Here is an 18,539-nt window from a genome sequence, read left to right on the forward strand (position 1 = left end):
AGGGTGCTTTAAATAGCGCTTTGATTCAACTTAAGGTAAGGGTTAGGTTTAGGGTTAGCTTTAGGGTTAGGTTAATTGTTAGGATTAGGTTTAGGGTTAGGTTAAGGGTTAGGTTTAGGGTTAGGTTTAGGATTAGGTTTAGGGGGGTTAGGTTTAGGGGTTAATTTTAGGTTTAGGGTTTACAGCGTGCTTCTGTCTCCGCGCTGTTGTCGCCCTGTTGATGACGTCAGCGATGCGGTTTAGTCGGGCGCGGTTTTGTCGGTGAACCGGCCTTTAAGGCCTGGCCTTCAAGCCACTGAGCATCTTGGGAGTTGGAGTCCAACCTTGGGGTTGGGAAAGGCTGGTCCAACAGCCTTTTTATGTACGAGAAGCATAAAACCCTCCTCTCCACAGGAAGAAGAGCTGAAGAAGGCCAAGGAGGAGGAGGAGCGGCGGGAATACGAGGAATACCTCAAGCTGAAGGAGAGCTTTGTGGTGGAAGAAGAAGGCGTAGATGAAACCCTGACGGAGGAGCAGGTACGTCCGGTCGGCTGGCTGCAGAGGGCAGGCGTGAGGCGGAAGAGTGGAAGATGGGGACGGTGGGATGGGATTTGTTGCCTTTCAAGAGAAAGAAGAGCTCGTCTGTAGGGAGGGAAGGAGGAGAGAGAATGGGAGAGGATGGAAGAAAGGGAAGGAAGGAGGGACGGAAAAAAGGTCAGATGGAAGGAAAGACAAAAGAAGAAAGGAAAGGGAGGGAAGGAAGGAAGTATGGGTAGAGAAGGAGGGAGGGAAGGAGAGAAAGGGAGAGGATGGAAGAAAGGGAAGGAAAGAGAAGGTCAGAGGAAGAAAGAAGACAAAGGAAAGGAAGGGGAGAAGAAGGGAAGGAAGTATGGGTAGAGAAGGAGGGAGGGAAGGAGAGAAAGGGAGAGGATGTCGCTAAATGAACTGTCGTAAGTGGAGGGCTACCTGTGTTTTCCTTCTCCGATGAATTCATTATTCTTCCTCTTGTTTTATCCAGTCACAAAGTTTTGTATCTGAGCTTCTCAATTACATTAAGGTAAGTTCCTCTTTCTTAACTTGAGTCTTTTGTCGCTGAACGTATTTTTAATCTGCATTTAATTGCTCGGCTGTGTAATCCAAGCAATGGATCACTTAGGAGCAAAATACCTCTTTGGTACTAATCAGGTCTCTCTGTGAGGTCTTCAGTCCCCTCTGAGCTGGGTAGCTTTCTCGCAGACGTTTCATTACCCTACTAGGTAACGTCATCAATATTAGGAGCACTGATTGTTCACACAGTTTGATTGTCTCTTTTGAATGGTGTGCAGTTGCGGTTTATCTCTGTAGGCCTATTGATTCCCTTGTCTTTCCAAGGCAAGGCAAGAAACGATGGATGGAAACTAATCCAGGATTAAGGAGAAACTCCCTAACAGTGAGAACAATTAACCAGTGGAACTGCTGGCCACCAGAGGTTGTGGGTGCTTCGTCGGGTTTTTAAGAAAAGACTGGGCAGTCACTTGTCTGCAATGATGTAGGATCTCCTTGTTGAGCAGCGGGTTAGACTAGAAGACCTCCGAGGTCCCTTCCAGCTCTGTTCTGATTGATAGGAGCAATCCACCCATGGGACAGAAGTTGCCTTCGGAAGTTGTGGGAGCTTCATCACTGGAGGCTTGCAAGAGGAGACTGGACTGCCCTCTGTCAATAATGGTGTAGGGTCTCCTGCTTGGGCGGGGGGTTGGACTAGATGACCTCCAAGTTATCATCCAACTCTGTTATTCAGGGGAATGGCTGGCCTTCGGAAGTTGTGAGAGCTTCATCCCTGGAGGCTTTCAAAAAGAGTTTGGACTGCCATCTCTCAGAAATGGTGTAGGGTCTCCTGCTTGGGGGGGGGGGGGGGGTTGGACTAGATGACCCATAAGGTCCCTTCCAACTCTGTTAATCTGGATAGATAGATAGATAGATAGATAGATAGATAGATAGATAGATAGATAGATAGATAGGTGGATGATTATATAGATAGGTGATAGGGGATGGATACGATAGATAGATTGATAGAATAGATAGATAGATAGATAGATTGATTGATTGATTGATAGAATAGATAGATTAGATAGATAGATAGATAGATAGATAGATAGATAGATAGATAGATAGATGATAGATAGATAGATAGATAGATTGATTGATAGAATAGATAGATAGATAGATAGATAGATGATAGATAGAATAGATAGAATAGATAGATAGATAGATTGATAGAATAGATAGAGAGATAGATAGATAGATTGATTGATAGATTGATTTGTTTGAGTGTCAGGCTTCTCTAGTGTTTTTGACTTAGCTGGCTCTATTCAGTTCCCCAAGGGTTAGGCCTCTCCAAGCATTGTGAAATTAGCAAGTTCTCATCTTATGACCACTCCTTGGGAGGCCCTCTGCTAGTCTTCTGCCTGTTTGTCCTACGTAGCACTGATGGTGTTACCTAGTTGGGTCGTGAAATGTCTGCAAGCAGACAACCAAGCTTTTAGAGCACCAGGGCCCCCGAAATCTTATGCCATCATCTCCTCCTCCTCATTGATTGAGATGGGTGGCTATAGAATTACAGACCCATAAGCCTGGAAGGGACCTTTGAGGTCTTCTAGTCCACCCCCCTGCCCAAGGCAGGAGGCCTTATGCCAGTGATGGCAAACCTTTTAGACATCCGAGTGCCCAAACTGCGAGCGCATACCCAAGTGGAAAGGTCAGCGTGCGTGCACTGACGAGTGCTTGCACAAACCCGCATATGTGAATTTGCAGGCAGGCATGCGTGCACATACATGCGTGCGCAGCAGGGACCCGAACACCAGCTGGCTGGCGGGAGGGTTTCCACCACAAAACCACGCTCGATTAAACCGCGTAGCTGACGTCATCAACAGGGTGACAACAGTGCGGAGACAGAAGCACGCTGTAAACCCTAAACCTAAAATTAACCCCTAAACCTAAATCTAACCCCCCTAAACCTAATCCGAAACCTAACCCGAAACCTAATCCTAATCCTAACCCTTAACCTAACCCGAAACCTAATCCTAACCCTTAACCTAACCCTAACCCTAACCCTTAACCCAACCCTAAACCTAACCCTAAACTTAACCCTTACCTTGTTGAATTGGCTTGCTTTCAAAGCGCTATTTAAAGCGCCCTTCTTTCTCCGCGCTGGCTGTTGTTGCCCTGTTGATGACGTCAGCGCCGCGGTTTAATCGGGCGCGGCTTAGTCGAGTGCGGTTTTGACGGGTCACGGGCGGGAGGCGGGGCATCTCAACACCCATAGAACAGCAAGAGCTAAGATCTTTCGTCTTCCGTGAGCTTCTGTTGCGTCGTTTGCGGGGGGGGGGGGAAACGCCCCGGAAATCTGACCTGGGGCGCCGCCGTGCCAGTGGTGGGTTTCAGCCGGTACGGCCCGGTATAGCTGTACCAGTAGTAGCCAGGAGCAGCGGCCACCTTACCAGTACAGTGGCTTGTTTGGTCCACCCGTCCTCCCGCATTTCATACCTGCCAAGCATCTGGGTGTTGCAGGCACAGCGCGCGCATAACCAGGATATCCGTCCCCATGCGCAGCGTACTGGTCGTAATGGGGAGGATTACCCACCACTGTTGCGCGCCTGCGTGCCACCATGCGTATCATAGGTTCACCATGACGGCCTGATGCCATGCTGGGAAAACGATACTCCAACCTTGTATGGAAATCTCCAGGGATTGTGTACCCACAGCTCCAGGTGGCACTGATCCATCGTTCTCACTGTCAAGAAATTCCCCCCTGTTCAATTATTTAAAATAAATGGAACGCATGAACACATGAAATAATAATTCCCAACCTTGCCCCTTCCACCTAGAATTCCAAAGTGGTCCTTTTGGAAGACCTGGCTTCTCACCTGGGACTCAGGACGCAGGTAGGTTGTTGCGAGCCGGACATTGCAAATTGCCCGCGTTACTTTTCCAGTTTTGTGCAAATACAACTCCAGCTCCAGTTAATAGCATGTATAATTACCGTATTTTTCAGAGTATAAGACGCACCAAGATTTTGAAGAGGCAAATTTTTTTAAAAAAAGTTTTTGCACTCCGCAGACCTCCCAAAAACAGCCCGTTTTTGTCAAAAAAAAAAAAAAAAAAAGAGGGCATGCATCACCTTTAGAAGGCTTATGGAGTGCTCCTGGGGGCTGGGAGGGGGCAAAATTGAGCAAAAAGACGGCCCGTTTTCCGCTCATTTTTCCCCTCCCCAGCCCCCAGGAGCACTCTATAAGCCTCCCAAAGGCTCTGCACAGCCATTTTGGTGAAGGAGGGGGGGGGGCTTCGGGAGGCAAAAAATGCTGTATTCGATGTATATGTGACCCGACAAATGCGCATCCGACAACAGCGCGGTGACAAAACGGCGGCGATAAAACCACGACATTGACAGCGCGCCCACAAAGGCGCGCCGACAAAAGAGCGGCAACAGAAGCGCGATTACGGTTAGGGTAAGGGTTAGGTTTAGGGTTAGGTTTAGAGCGTGCTTCTGTTGGCGCGCTGTTGTCAGCGCGCTTCTGTGCTCATTCGTCAGTGCGATTTTGAACTCACTTTTTTTCCCCCGCGGTTTCATCGGCGCGCTTTTGTCCAGCGTGCATTTGTCAGTGAACCGCTGTATAAGATGCACCCAGATTTTCAGCATCTTTTTTGAGAAAAAAAGGTCCGTCTTATACTCCGAAAAATATGGCAAATATGCATTTCCTTTACTGTAAATTTCGGAAGGCCTTTTCCCGGCTTACCTGCTTGGTTTTCCCTTTCCCCAGGATGCCATCAACAGAGTGCAAGACCTGATGGCAGACGGCACGCTCACAGGTGAGTTCCCACACCTTACGGGATTTCCTGCGCTTGTTTAAACCGAAGCAGATGCCTCCACCGTGATACCTTCTGGCCAGCTTCTGTCGGTGCTTCTTGACGATGGCTTCTGTTCGGTTCCACATTTCTGTTTGCAAGGGAAGGAAAAAGAGAAGGGAGGAAGAGAAAGAAGGAAGAGAGAAGGAAAAGGGAGGGAGGGAAGGGAGAGAAGGGACAAAGGGAGAAAAGAGAAGAAGGGAGGAGAAGGGAGGGAGGAAGGAAGATGGGAGGGAGGGAGGAGACAGAAAGAAAGGGAGAGAAGGAAAGGAGGAAAAAAGTGGAGGACAGACAAGGAAGAGAGAAGGGAAGAGAGAAGAAGAGGGAGGAAGAGAAGGAAAGGAGAAAGGAAGAAGGGAGGGAGGAGGAAGAGGGAAAGGAGGAAGAAAGAAAGAGGGAGGAGAGACGAGAAAAGGAAGGGAATGGAGAGAAGAAAAGGGAGGGAGATGGGAGGGAGAAGGGAAGATGGGAAGGAGGAGACTGAAGGAAAGGAGGAAGAAAGGAGGGAGGGAGGACAGACAAGGAAGGGAGGAAGGGAGAAGAAGAAGAAAAGGGAGCAAGGAAGGAAAATGGGAGTGAAAAGGGAAGGAGGGAGGAGACAGAAGGAAAAGAAAGAAAGGAGGAAGAAAGGAAGGAGGCAGGACAGACAAGAAAGAGAGGAAGAAGGAGGGAAGAGAGAGGAAGAAGGGAACGAGAAAGCACACCACTCTACTCTGGAACGCAGGTCCATCTATGAAAGGAACGTAAAAAAAAAAAACCCTTCCCATTTAAAGAGCCGGAGATCCTGTCAATCACCCTCGTGAATGGCACAGGCTTTGACATGTTGAAAATACGGGGAAGAATGGAGACCCAGCATTTCTTCCCTTTGAACCCGACTCCAACCGACGGGTGGTGGGTTCTAATTCCTGTCCTGTCCTGCAGGGGTGATCGACGACCGGGGCAAATTCATCTACATCACCCCTGAAGAGTTGATGGCCGTGGCCGAATTCATCCGCCGTCGAGGCCGCGTCTCGATTACGGAGCTGGCTCAAGAAAGCAACTCTCTCATCAACCTGGAGGCGGAGGCCGGCTTTCTTAGCAAAGGGGTGGCCTGAGCAGCCCCCACCCTCTCTTCTTGGGGGGGGGGACAAATAAAATCAAGTCTTATTTTTTGGCAGGGGGGGGCTTTTGGATCACTAAATCCTATCCAAAATATATTGATATAAAGACGTCCCTTGTCGTGCATTAAGAATACCTCTAGGCGAATCCTTTTGCAAGGCTTTCTCCTGGGGAATTATTTGCTGTTCCTGGAAGGTCGCGACATGTGTTTGAACGTTTAGAATGGAGAATGTGCAGGCCTTTCCCCTGTTATTTCTTCCTGTACTACAACTCCCATGCTCCCGGTCCGCCCAGGCAGGCAGACAAGCTGTAAGTTCTGACGAAAAGAAATACGTTTTCCGTTTCAGCTTCCTTTATAAATCTCAGTCCCAGAGGTTCAAAATCAAGCCATTGCAAATGGCTTTGGAACGACTGCAGTTTCCTTATTATTGTTATTTTTTCCCCAAATTTATAGGGGTATTTCCTCCCCCCCCCCATGAGGATAATGGGGTTAGGATGATGACTTAGTTTATGTGTGGGTCTCCGTTATGGATACGGGAGCAAAGATGCTGGATATTTCAAGATTGGACTTTCTCCTAAACTGTGAATGAATGTTGAATATGTGGCGAAAAATACACTCTCTTTGGTGGTTTTTAATTGGATTTATGACGTTCAAGATTTACGGCGGTGGCTCAGGGGCTAAGAGGCTGAGCTTGTCGATCAGAGAGGTCGGCAGTTTGGCGGTTCGAATCCCTAGCGCCGCGTAACGGAGGGAGCTCCCGTTCCTTGTCCCAGCTTCTGCCTACCTAGCAGTTCGAAAGCAGGTAAAAAATGCAAGTAGAAAAATAGGAACCACCTTTGGTGGGGAGAGAACAGCGTTCCGTAAACCTTCGGTGTTGAGTCATGCCGGCCACATGACCACGGAGACATCTTCGGACAGCGCTGGCTCTTCAGCTTTGAAACGGAGATGAGCACCGCCCCCTAGAGTCGGGAACGACTAGCACATATGTGTGAAGGGAAACCTTTACCTTAAACTAGACAATCGAAATATACTTAAAACCAGAAGAGAAACTGCTGTCATTAAAAAAATATATATATCCAGGATAAATATAATCCCATTTAGTAAAAGCAATTCTGGGTTATAAAGATTTCACCAGATCTCTGATTAGTGTTTCAAAATTGTCTAGATAGGGGTTAATTTTGAGAGTTGGCATGAAAAGTAATCCATCTATTCCATACGCCACAGCTGAATTAATTCTTTTTTAAAAAGTTTTTTATTTATTTTCCATTTAAAAAAATATAAACATTTCATCTCCCCTTAAGCGGTGTGTTTTCTGGGTATAATATTTCTGTGCAACAACATCCGACCACAAATTATATACATTGAACAATTATCTCATGTGTAAACCTTCATTTCCTTCATAACATATCTTCTAATCAAAATACAATAATATTAAACATAATTATTCTCATCATACTTATCAGTTGCCATTTTATTCTTATCTCTATCTTAATGTAATCTATTCTTTTTCTTTTCTTCTTCCTTCCTTTATTTCCAATTTCCTTTTTTATTCTCTAACCATTGATAAAAAGCTTCCCATATTATATCATAATCTGTTTGTTCCTTTCCTTGATTGCTAGTGTCAATCTGTTCGTTTCTGCACATTCTAACATTTTCCTAATCACCTTCTCATCGATAGGAATCTCTTCACTTTTCCAATATTGTACAGATACCATTCTAGCTGCTGCTAATGCATGAATAATTAAATATATATTTTCTTCGTTGTAAGTTTCAGGCAAGGCCTCCAACACAAATATTCCCGGTTTAAACTCAGTGCATTTTGTTATCATCTTTCCCAACCATATCTTTCTTTTTGTCCAATACTTCTGGATCTTATCATATGTAGTGGACAGCTAGACTAATTCTTGTTGTTTTACATTTGTGGAAAGAATTCCCTATTTGGGACGAAGGAAAAAGTTACGCAGAAGCCCATGTTGCACGGCGAACCAAATTTTATCTCTCTGTTCGCCACTTGCTTCGTTTGACCTTCAGCTGAATTAATGGACAGATCCAGAAAACCGGGTAGATTATTCAGATTATTCCACGAATCGAGCATCACGCAGAATCTGTCAAGCGAAATCATCCAAGGGAAATCGACGGCGGTGACTTTTCAAATTTTAAAGCCAGCCGACGGAGGATGACTGGATTTTGTTAAGAACGCTAAGAGGAGGGCTTAGACTCACCAAGGGGTTAACACCGAGTGTTTATCTTGGGGGGGGGAGGCGGGGGGAGGTAACCCAGGACAGGGCACCACCAGGAAATCTCGGGGGCGAAGGGCAGACTGGGAATTCTGAAAACATCAGATGAACTGCCTTTTCCGTTGTTGAGCGTGGTTGCCAGGTGACCCAACAATTGGCCATTGGTGATGCTTGTCCTCAAGAGTTGTCTGCCCACAACGATCGCTCCCCGTAGAAATTGTCCCTCCCTAGACACACACACACACACAGACACCAACACAAAACACACCAACACTGCATTGGAATAAGCAGGCTGGAAGCCAACCATCACCAGACACAAGTGAGATCCAGGATCGGAAGCCGGCTGGCATAGAAGAAGCCGGGCATCCAAACCACCATTGGCTGAATTGGCAGGGCAGGGGGCAGACCTTGCTTTGGGCCTCTGCGTGCTGAAGGGGCTTAAGGAAGGGAGAAGCCCCCTCCCCAAAGTCTTTTGGCTGAGCTAATGGAACTGGCAGATGGTTGGTACTACAGTTCTCACTATCCCTGGTTGAGACCGGCACAGAGGACCCAGTGGGTTCGTCGTAACTCTGGCGGCAGGGGAGGGGGAGGGGCGTGGAAAGGCCGGATGGTAGCTGGGGGGTCACGTGATTGGATGCCCCTCAAAAGAGGTGGGGCTTTGAAGGGTCATAGCTGCCATCTTGGCTTTTTTGACTACTGCCCCCGACAAGCTTGGTTTAGTATCAGGATAGTTGGGCTGGGAAGGAGAAAAGGGAAGGAAAAGGGAAGGGAGAGGGGAAGGATGGAGGAGAAAAGGGAAGGGAGAAAAAGGGAAGAGAGAGGAAGGATGGAGGAGAAAAGAGAAGGGAGGGAGAGGGAAGAAGGAAGGAAATGGGAGGGAGGGAGAAAAGAAGGGAAGGGAAAGGATGGATGAGAAAAGGGAAGGGAGGGAGGGAGGAAAGGGAAAGGGGAGAGGAAGGAAGGATGAGAAAAGGGAAGGAAGGGAGAGAGGGAAGAAGGAAGGAAATGGGAGGGAGGGAGGAAATGAAACGGGAAGGGAGAGAGGATGGATGAGAAAAGGAAAGAGGAAGGAAGGAAGGGGAAAGAGGGAGGGAGAGAGGAAAGGAAAAGGAGAGGAAGGAAGGATGAGAAAAGGGAAGGGAGGGAGAGAGGGAAGAAGGAAGGAAAAAGGGGAGGGAGGGAGGGAAGGAAAAGGGGAGGGAGAGAATGGATGACAAAAGGGGAGAGGGAGGGAGGAAGGAAGGGGAAAGGGATGGAGGGAAGATAAGGGGAGAGAGGGAGAGATGAAGGAAGGATGAAAAGGGAGGGAGGGAGGGAAGAAGGAAGGAAGGAGAAAGGGAGGAAAGGAAGGAAAGAGGGAAGGGAGGGCGGGAGGAAAGGAAAGGAGAAGGACGAATGGATGAGAAAAGGGAAGGGGGAGAGAGAGAGGAAGGGGAAAGGGAAGGAAGGAGAAAGGGGAAGGAAGGAGAGGGAAGAATGGAAGAGATTGGAGAGAGAGGGGAGGGAGGAAGGGGGTCGGGCAGACCACAGTCCCAATCATCCCTGGCCCTTCCATCTCCCTGAGGCTGGGTTGCTTCTCTTTTGGGGCAGATGCTGAGCCTGAGCACTTGGCCAACCAGGCCTCCCTCCAGCCGGCCATGCTGCACTCCTCCAACCGTCCGTCGGAGCCCCCAGCGGACCTTTCGCTGCCTGAGGCCTACCACATGCTGGCCGCCCTGATGCAGTTCCCCGCGATGTTCCTCCTCTCGCTGGCCATCTATATGCGGAACTGGGTCTGTCTGAAGCCCGATAACAGCCTCCCCGGACCCCAGCCCTTCGCCCTCTACACCTTCGGGCTGCCCTACAGGTTGGACACCTCGCGGAACACCTCCGGTGAGAGCACGACCTCTTTGCCCCATGGGTGGCTAGAGGGGGACCTTGGGGAGGGGTGCGATGGCCTAGCAATGGAGCTCTCGCCTCACAATCCGGACACCGTGAGTTTGATCCTTGGTAGAGGCAGATATTTCTCTCTCTTGGGCACATTGAGAATGCTGAACAAAACTCCGCCCTGCAACAGGAAGGGCATCTGGCCACTCAAATACTCTGCTAGCTCCATTCAGTAGCCCAGACTCCACCCCACAAGGGATACTTAAAGATAATGATGATGATGGCTAGAGGGGGATTCGCTTAACAACCGTGTGACTCACTTTAACAACTGCAGTGATTTGCTTAACAACTGGCAAGAAAAATCGTAAAATGGGGCAAACTCACGGAACATATTTCTCGCTTAGCAACATTAATCTGGGGATCCATTGTGGTCGTAACTCGAGGACTCCCTGTAAAGCCATTGAGACGCTTCTCCTGCCTTTTCCCAATGTGAATTTAATGACCTCTGTCTTGGGATTCTCTCTCTCTTTTTTGCAGAATATTTTTTCCAGACGGACCGACATCCCCTCAGGCTGATCGCGATCATGGTTTGCTACCTGAGCCTGTTCTTTGGCGTCACAGCCTTCCTCCTGGACTGCCTGGGCCTCCCGGTGCTGGAGAGGCATCGATCCACGCTGGTCTCTTCCTTCCATATCTTCTCAGGTAATGCTGATGGGACTGCCCCCCGTTTGCAGGCAGGGATTGGCTCCCTGGGTTTTCTGGGGGTGAGGAGGAGTCTGGATTGGCTCAGATCTGGGCAGGGATGGCACGGTGACCTCCTCCTCCTCCTCCTTTTTCTCTCCTCTCTCTTCTAGTTCTTCTAATTCTAGTTCATCTCTCTTCTAGTTCTTCTAGCTCTAGTTCTTTTAGTTCTTCTCTCTTCTAGTTCTAGTTCTTCTAGCCCTAGTTCCTCTCTCTTTTAGTTCTTCTAGTTCTAGTTTTTCTAGCTCTAGTTCTTCTCTCTTCTAGCTCTAGTTCTTCTCTCTTCTAATTCTAGTTCTTCTAGCTCTAGTTCTTCTCTCTTATAGTTCTTCTAGCTCTAGTTCTTCTCTCTTCTAATTCTAGTTCTTCTAGCTCTAGTTCTTCTCTCTTATAGTTCTTCTAGCTCTAGTTCTTCTAGTTCTTCTCTCTTCTAATTCTAGTTCTTCTAGCTCTAGTTCCTCTCTCTTTTAGTTCTTCTAGTTCCAGCTTTTCTAGCTCTAGTTCTTCTCTCTTCTAGCTCTAGTTCTTCTCTCTTATAATTCTAGTTCTTCTAGCTCTAGTTCTTCTAGCTCTAGTTCTTCTAGTTCTTCTCTCTTATAATTCTAGTTCTTCTAGCTCTAGTTCTTTTCTGTTCTAGTTCTAGTTCTTCTCTCTTCTAGTTCTAGTTCTTCTCTCTTGTAGTTCTTCTATCTCTAGTTCTTCTCTCTTATAGTTCTAATTCTTCTAGCTCTAGTTCTTCTCTCTTCTAGTTCTTCTACTTCTAGCTCTAGTTCTTCTCTCTTCTAGTTCTAGTTCTTCTAGCACTAGTTCTTCTCTCTTCTAGTTCTTCTAGCTCTAGTTCTAGTTCTTCTCTCTTCTAGTTCTTCCAGCTCTAGTTCTTCTAGTTCTTCTCTCTTCTAATTCTAGTTCTTCTAGCTCTAGTTCTTCTCTCTTCTAGTTCTTCTACTTCTCTCTTCTAGTTCTAGTTCTTCTCTCTTCTAGTTCTAGTTCTTCTCTCTTCTAGTTCTAGTTCTTCTAGCTCTAGTTCTTCTCTCTTCTAGTTCTTCTACTTCTCTCTTCTAGTTCTAGTTCTTCTCTCTTCTAGTTCTAGTTCTTCTCTCTTCTAGTTCTTCTAGCTCTAGTTCTTCTCTCTTGTAGTTCTTCTCTCTTCTAGTTCCAATTCTTCTAGCTCTAGTTCTTCTCTCTTCTAGTTCTTCTACTTCTAGCTCTAGTTCTTCTCTCTTCTAGTTCTAGTTCTTCTCTCTTCTAGTTCCAGTTCTTCTCTCTTCTAGTTCTTCTAGCTCTAGTTCTTCTCTCGTAGTTCTAGTTCTTCTCTCTTCTAGTTCCAATTCTTCTAGCTCTAGTTCTTCTCTCTTCTAGTTCTTCTACTTCTAGCTCTAGTTCTTCTCTCTTATAGTTCTAGTTCTTCTAGCTCTAGTTCTTCTCTCTTATAGTTCTAGTTCTTCTCTCTTCTAGTTCTAGGTCTTCTAGGTCTTCTCTCTTCTAGTTCTAGCTCTTCTAGCTCTAGTTCGTCTCGCTTCTACTTCTAGTTCTATTTCTTCTCTCTTCTATTTCTTCTCTCTTCTACTTCTAGTTCTTCTAGCTCTAGTTCTTCTCTCTTCTAGTTCTTCTCTCTTCTAGTTCTTCTCTCGTCTAGTTCTTCTCCTCTCTTCTAGTTCTAGTTCTTCTCTCTTCTAGTTCTAGTTCTCCTCTCTTCTAGTTCTAGTTCTTCTAGCTCTAGTTCGTCTCTCTTCTCTCTTCTATTTCTTCTCTCTTCTACTTATAGTTCTTCTAGCTCTAGTTCTTCTCTCTTCTAGTTCTTCTTCTTTCTTCGAACCGTTGTCCATCTCTGAACATCCAGCAGCCTCTGCAAAACCAGGATTTGGGGCATGCTGCCTTCTGTCTCTTCTGCCCATTAAGTGGAGTCCCCAGTGACCGGATTCTGAAATGTTAGCAACCGGTTCTCTGCCCGCTTGCTGGGTGGGCGTGACCACAGTGGGTTTGGCCTACTCATCCTCCTGCACCATGGCAGCAGGCAGGGGGGGCTTTTCACCATCCTCAGGGTTTGGAGGTTTTTTTCAAGCCTCCGGGAGGGCGAAAATGGCCTCCCGGGGCTCCAGAAGGCCCTCCGGAATCCGGAAGCCAGTCCTCCCAACTACCAGTTCGCCCGAACCGATGCAAACCAGTTGAATCCCACCACTGGGGGTCCCACCTCCAAAGGGGCCTTTCACAGCTCTTCCCCCCCCTTCCCTCCCCCTTTCTTCTGTTTGCAGGGATCTCCACCCTGGTGCTGGTAGCGATCTGCGTTTGGTGCTTTGAGAAGGTGAGCCAATGGTTCATGGAACCCGACCGGAAGGAGTACGCCATGTTCGTTCAGTTTGGGGAGAGTTTCTACATCGGCTTGTTGGCCTTCAGCTGTGCCATCTGGGCTGGGACCTTTGCCCTGTGCGCCCTCAGGCTGAGCTCGAAGCTGAAGTCAGCCAGCAAAGCTCCCGACACAAAGGAATAGAAGACACCGTCCCCCCCCCAACGGGCCACTTCCGCCCGTGGCTTCTGTCCTTGGGAGCCACAAGGAAAACATCCGACCCAAATCTGGCCCCCCATATTTTGTGATTCTTCCCTCTCTCCCTCCCCACTTCCTTTACATCCCTTTCTCCCTCCCTCTCCACCTCCCTCTCTATTTCTTTCTGTCCTCCCTCCCTTCCTCCCCCTTTCCTTCCTCCCTCCCTCCCTCCCTCCCTCACCATCACTTCCTATTTCCCTCTCTATTTCCTTACAGCCTCCCTCCTCTCTATTTCCTCCCCCCATGCAATTTCCTCCCTCCCACTCCATTTCCTTCCTTCCTTCCTCCCGCTCCATTTCCTCCCTCCCGCTCCATTTCCTTCCTTCCTCCCGCTCCATTTCCTCTGTCCCTCTCCATTTCCTTCCTTCCTCCCTCCCGCTCCATTTCCTCCCTCCCACTCCATTTCTTTCCTTCCTCCCTCCCGCTCCATTTCCTCCCACCTGCTCCATTTCCTTCCTTCATTCCTCCTCTCCATTTCCTCTCTCCCTCTCCATTTCCTCCCTCCCTTTCCATTTCCTCCCTCCCGCTTCATTTCCTTCCTTCATTCCTCCTCTCCATTTCCTCCCTCTCACTTCATTTCCCTCCTCACTTCCACCCTCCCCTCTTTCCTTCCTCCCTGCCTCCCACCCTCTCCTGCCTTTCCTCCCCATCCTCTCTCTCCTTTTCCTTCCTCACTTCTTTCTTTCCTTACACACTCTTTCTATTTCCTCCCTCCCTCCCTCCCTTCCCTTTTTGTGATATGGTAAAAACCCCATCTTCCACCCAGAAAGTTGATACTAGGAAACTTTTGCTCAGCATGCCAAGTTGGTATTGGCCAACCAGCCTACGGAAGAGATCTCTGTCAGCGACAATCTGCCTAGGTGGAATCTCCATCATGGCAGGAAAAAGAGGCCAGACCAAGGAGGAGAGGAAAAAATTGCTGGGGGGGGGGGCTGGGAGTCGAGGGCACCGCTTTCGAATCCAGCATTGGTAGAATTATTATCTTGGGATCAACTCAAAGTGAGCCAGGCAGATCTTCCTTCTGCTTGCCCCAAAAACTAAAAAATACAACCTTTCGAAATAAAGGTTATTTTACTATTTACCCTACTCCTAGACCTGTTTTATTTTCAAAATTCCATTTTTTAAAATATTGGATGAATTGGTTTGTTTGCTGCCCAATCAGTGGCGGGATTCATATATTTTTTTAGACTACCGGTTCTTTGTGGGCGTGGCCTGCCTTTAGGGGAAGGATACTGCAAAATTCCCATTCCCTCCCCACCCTACTAACCCAGTGGTGGGTTCCTACCGGTTCGGACCGGTTTGACTGAACCGCTTTTGGTTTGGTGGCCTGGGTCAATGGAACCGGCAGCGACCCAGGCTTGCCACACCCCCGAACTGGTGGCATCATCTTGTTTTTCAGTTCTATGCATGCGCAGAACAATTTTAATTGCATTGTGCATGCACGCGCAGCGAACCAGCAGTAGTACCTGCCGGGACCCACCCCTGCACTAGCCTGCTTTCCAGCTCTGTTCTCCTGTGCAGGGCAACAAAAGAAGATCAGCTGGGAGGCAGCAGGGGCATGGCCAGCCTATTTGCCGGTTCTCTGAACTACTCAAAATTTCCGCTACCAGTTCTCCAAGAACCAGTCAAAACTGGCTGAATACCACCTCTGTGCCCAATGCCTCTCCAAGCAAATAACCAGGTGGACTACGGTTGTGTTGGTGATGCCAAGAAGGATAATTAAAAATATGTTTAAAACTTCAGGACAGTCCCTTCCACCTATGAATCTGTTTTTAAGAGCTTGAGAAGGAAGAAAGGAACTAACCATGGGTCATTTTGTGGGGGGCCACTTCGATTCTAAACTTGCACTGTCAGGGCCCTGTGCCTGACCAGGACTCCCAACAAATCTGAATCACCAGAAGGGGGCAGTAAAGAGGTGTTTGACTGCCCTCTAATGGCTGTTTGGAGATTTGCATGCTTTTAAAATCATGACAGCACTGGGTAGCTGGGTTAAAGGGTTAAAAGGGAATTTCCATGATTAGGGACATGGAAATGATGGATAAATAAGGAAAAACTTGTTAGGTATCCCTGAAGCAGAACTTTCTTCCTACCCTCTCTTCTTCCTTCCTTCCTCCCTTCTTCCCTCCCTTCCCTCCTCCCTTCCTTCCTCCCTCTTCCCTTCTTCCTTCCTTCCTTCTTTCCTTCCTTCCCTCCCTTCTTCCTTCCTTCTTTCCTTTCTTCCTTCCTCCTTCCTCCACTCCCTCCTTCCTTCCTTCCTTCCCTCTTTCCTTCATTTGTTCATTCCTTTCCTCCTTCCTTTTTCCTTCCTTCCCTTCTTTCCTTCCTTCCCTCCTCCCTTCTTCCTTCCTTCCCTCCTCCCTTCCTTCCCTCCCTCCCTCCCTCTCTCCTCTTCCTCCCTCCCTCCTCCTCCTCCCATTATCACTTTTTCATTTTAACCCTTTTTAGGGATTTGGGGAAGAGAGCATGGAACTTCCAAAGCCTTGGGACCCACCGTGGGCACAAATGGCCTGAAAACATACCCGGAAAATGCCCACCAAAATGGCCAAAAACAGCCATGGTCTTTGGGTTTCTGGCTCTCCGGTGTGCGCCGTTTGGGCACTAGGTGCCCAAAAGATTCACCATCACTGCCCTATACCATTCCAGACAAGTGGCGGCCCAACATTTTCTTTAAAACGTCCAGTGTTGGGGCATTCAAAACTTCTGGTGGCAGGCTGTTCCACTGGTTAATTCTTCTAACTGTCAGGAAATTCCTCCATATTTCTAGGTTGCTTCTCTCCTTGATTAGTTTCCACCCATTGCTTCTTGTCCTGCCCTCAGGTGCTTTGGAGAATAGCTTGACCCCCTTTTCTTTGGGGCAGCCCCTGAGATATTGGAAGTTTGCTATCATAGCGAGAGTAATAGCCCTTAGACTTATATACCGCTTTGCAGTGCTTTTACAGCCCTCTCTAAGCGGTTAGACTTATATACCGCTTTGCAGTGCTTTTACAGCCCTCTCTAAGCGGTTTACAGAGTGAGCCTCTTGCCCCCAACAATCTGGGTCCTCATTTACCCACCTCGGAAAGAAGGAAGGCTGAGTCAACCTTGAGCCGGTCAGGATCGAACTGCTGGCAGTCAGCAGAATTAGCCTGCAATGCTGCATTCTAACCACTGAGCCAGCCATGCTGCCACCGATCCTAGTTAGTTAGCTAGCTAGCTAGTTAAGCCCCTCATTCGACTTACAATGACTCCAGGGGAGGCCTTTGGCACGCTGAGTTAAAAGCCTAGTGAAGGTTAATCAAATTACACTTCAAATGACTGTGTGTGTCACTCCCCCACCACTGCCTGCCGCGGCTATGCCATTCAGAAGTGGGCACCCGCGAGGGGCCCTTTTCAGCTTCGTTTACCCTTTGCGGCCTCCGCCACTGTGCGAAATTAAAGTGTTGCTGTGAGTTTGGAAAACTTCAACATTTCCCCACTCGGGTCTATGTAGAGATGGAGGAAACGGTGCTCATTACAGCCATATCTCCAAAGTTTTAATTCTAGGTTGCCCCCAAATCCTCAAAATAATGCATGAATCTTGGTATTCTCATCCCGCCTTAGCCATGAAAGCCGGCTAGGTGACTTTGGGCCAGTCACTAGGAGAGAGTAAGTTCTAGTCCTGTCATAAGCATGAAAGCCAGCTGGGTGACTTTGGGCCAATCACCAGGAGATGGTGAATTCTAGTCCTCCTTAGGCATGAAAGCCAGCTGGGTGACTGGGCCAATCACCAGGAGATGGTGAGTTCTAGTCCCACCTTAGACATGAAAGAAGGATGGATGACTTTGGGCCAATCATCAGGAGACGGTGAGTTCTAGTCCCACCTTAGGCATGAAAGCCAGCTGGGTGACTTTGGGCCAATCACCAGGAGACGGTGAATTCTAGTCCCCCCTTAGGCATGAAAGAAGGATGGGTGACTTTGGGCCAATCACCAGGAGACAGTGAATTCTAGTTCCACCGTAGGCATGAAAGCCAGCTGGGTGACTTTGGGCCAATCACCAGGAGACAGTGAATTCTAGTTCCACCTTAGGCATGAAAGCCAGCTGGATGACTTTGGGCCAGTCAAAATTGTGTGTGTGACAACCATATTTTCTGGATTTTGGGACCATAATTCTCCTGACCGGCACCAAATGCTTCTGGTAAATAGATGAGAATTGAAAAGTGGGGAAAACCTTCTGAGAAAAAAACAAAAAAAACACATCCGCTCGGTCCTTTAAATTGTTACTAAAAAGGGATTTTGCTTCTCTTTTTTCTTTCTTTCCTCTTTCCGATTGTTTTGCCTCTATCTCGGTTGTTTTCCTAGTCCTGATCCTGGGAACAGGCAGACAATCAAGTCTGCAGCCGGCCTTTTCCCCCCTCTCCTGGAAGCCGTGTCAGGCGGAATATCCCTCAAACCCACGGCTCTGAATGGATCAACAATCCAGGGATTAGATCAGTTCCTGAGGCTTCATTAAGACCGGCTGGTTCAATGGGCTTTAACAAAGCCGTTTTGTAGCTACTACAGACTAATGATTTTGAGATCTGCAAGAATTGCCACTGACTTTGTCTCTAGAAATTCCCCCTGGCATGAAGTCTGGGCCCCCCAGATGCTCTCTGTACATACAGCAGTTGGACGGATGGACGCTAGCTGCTTTTTTCAGCCGCCCGGGGATATTTCACTTCTATTCCAGCATGAGCCGGATACCTGTGTTTCGCGACGAAACTATGAGATCGGGCTATGCAGGAGAGATTCTCTTCACAATCCGTTGGCTCTGTGGTGGTCAGTGATTGAAACACATAAGGGAACATCGCTCCCGCTGCCTTGAGTCCGGAAGTAGTTCCATAGGTAGAAGGCGTAGATTTTTTGGCGAGGTACCGACATTTAGTATACTGTAAGGAGCCCCAGACCGCTCCTGAGTGAAGGAGTGGAACATCTGCCAGTTTCAACTGAGGTAACGGAATGTGAGGCAACTGGCAGTTGGAGAGTTCTTTTCAGGTGGGGAGGGGGAGTAGAATGACTAATTCCTTACCATCAGAGCATGTTGATATAAGGCAACTGGCAGTTGGAACCGAATTCTTTTTCAGATGGGGAGGGGGAGTAGAACTCCTTAGCATCAGAGCGTGTTAATTACTGCATAAGAAAAACTAATGATCTGAGGGTCATTTTGACAAATCTTTTCTTAGCGAGCACCTAGAAGCC

General features: G+C 48.0%; 2 protein-coding genes across 3 annotated transcripts; both read left to right on the plus strand.

Moving 5' to 3' along the window:
- Nucleotides 1-252: 252 nt before the first annotated feature.
- Nucleotides 253-6,579, plus strand: DDRGK1 (DDRGK domain containing 1; the record flags this gene model as incomplete). The annotated part of the gene is made up of 5 exons (XM_032224304.1): nt 253-516; nt 998-1,036; nt 3,843-3,899; nt 4,776-4,824; nt 5,782-6,579. Coding segments are annotated over 5 exons (582 nt in total), but the record flags the coding sequence as incomplete, so codon positions are not given.
- Nucleotides 6,580-9,646: 3,067 nt separating this feature from the next.
- Nucleotides 9,647-18,272, plus strand: LOC116512982. 2 transcript variants are annotated; one of them, XM_032223685.1, is made up of 4 exons: nt 9,647-10,068; nt 10,600-10,764; nt 13,056-13,105; nt 17,664-18,272. In XM_032223685.1, exons 1-4 carry the CDS (start codon nt 9,834-9,836, stop codon nt 17,667-17,669), a joined length of 456 nt encoding a protein of 151 aa, XP_032079576.1. In that variant the 5' UTR covers nt 9,647-9,833; the 3' UTR covers nt 17,670-18,272. The 2 variants fall into 2 exon arrangements, with proteins under 2 accessions (XP_032079576.1, XP_032079575.1); XM_032223684.1 differs by lacking the exon at nt 17,664-18,272 and having other exon boundaries at nt 13,056-13,463.
- Nucleotides 18,273-18,539: the final 267 nt, after the last annotated feature.

This window comes from Thamnophis elegans, chromosome 9 (genome assembly GCF_009769535.1).
Source record: "Thamnophis elegans isolate rThaEle1 chromosome 9, rThaEle1.pri, whole genome shotgun sequence".
Lineage (NCBI taxonomy): Eukaryota > Metazoa > Chordata > Lepidosauria > Squamata > Colubridae > Thamnophis > Thamnophis elegans.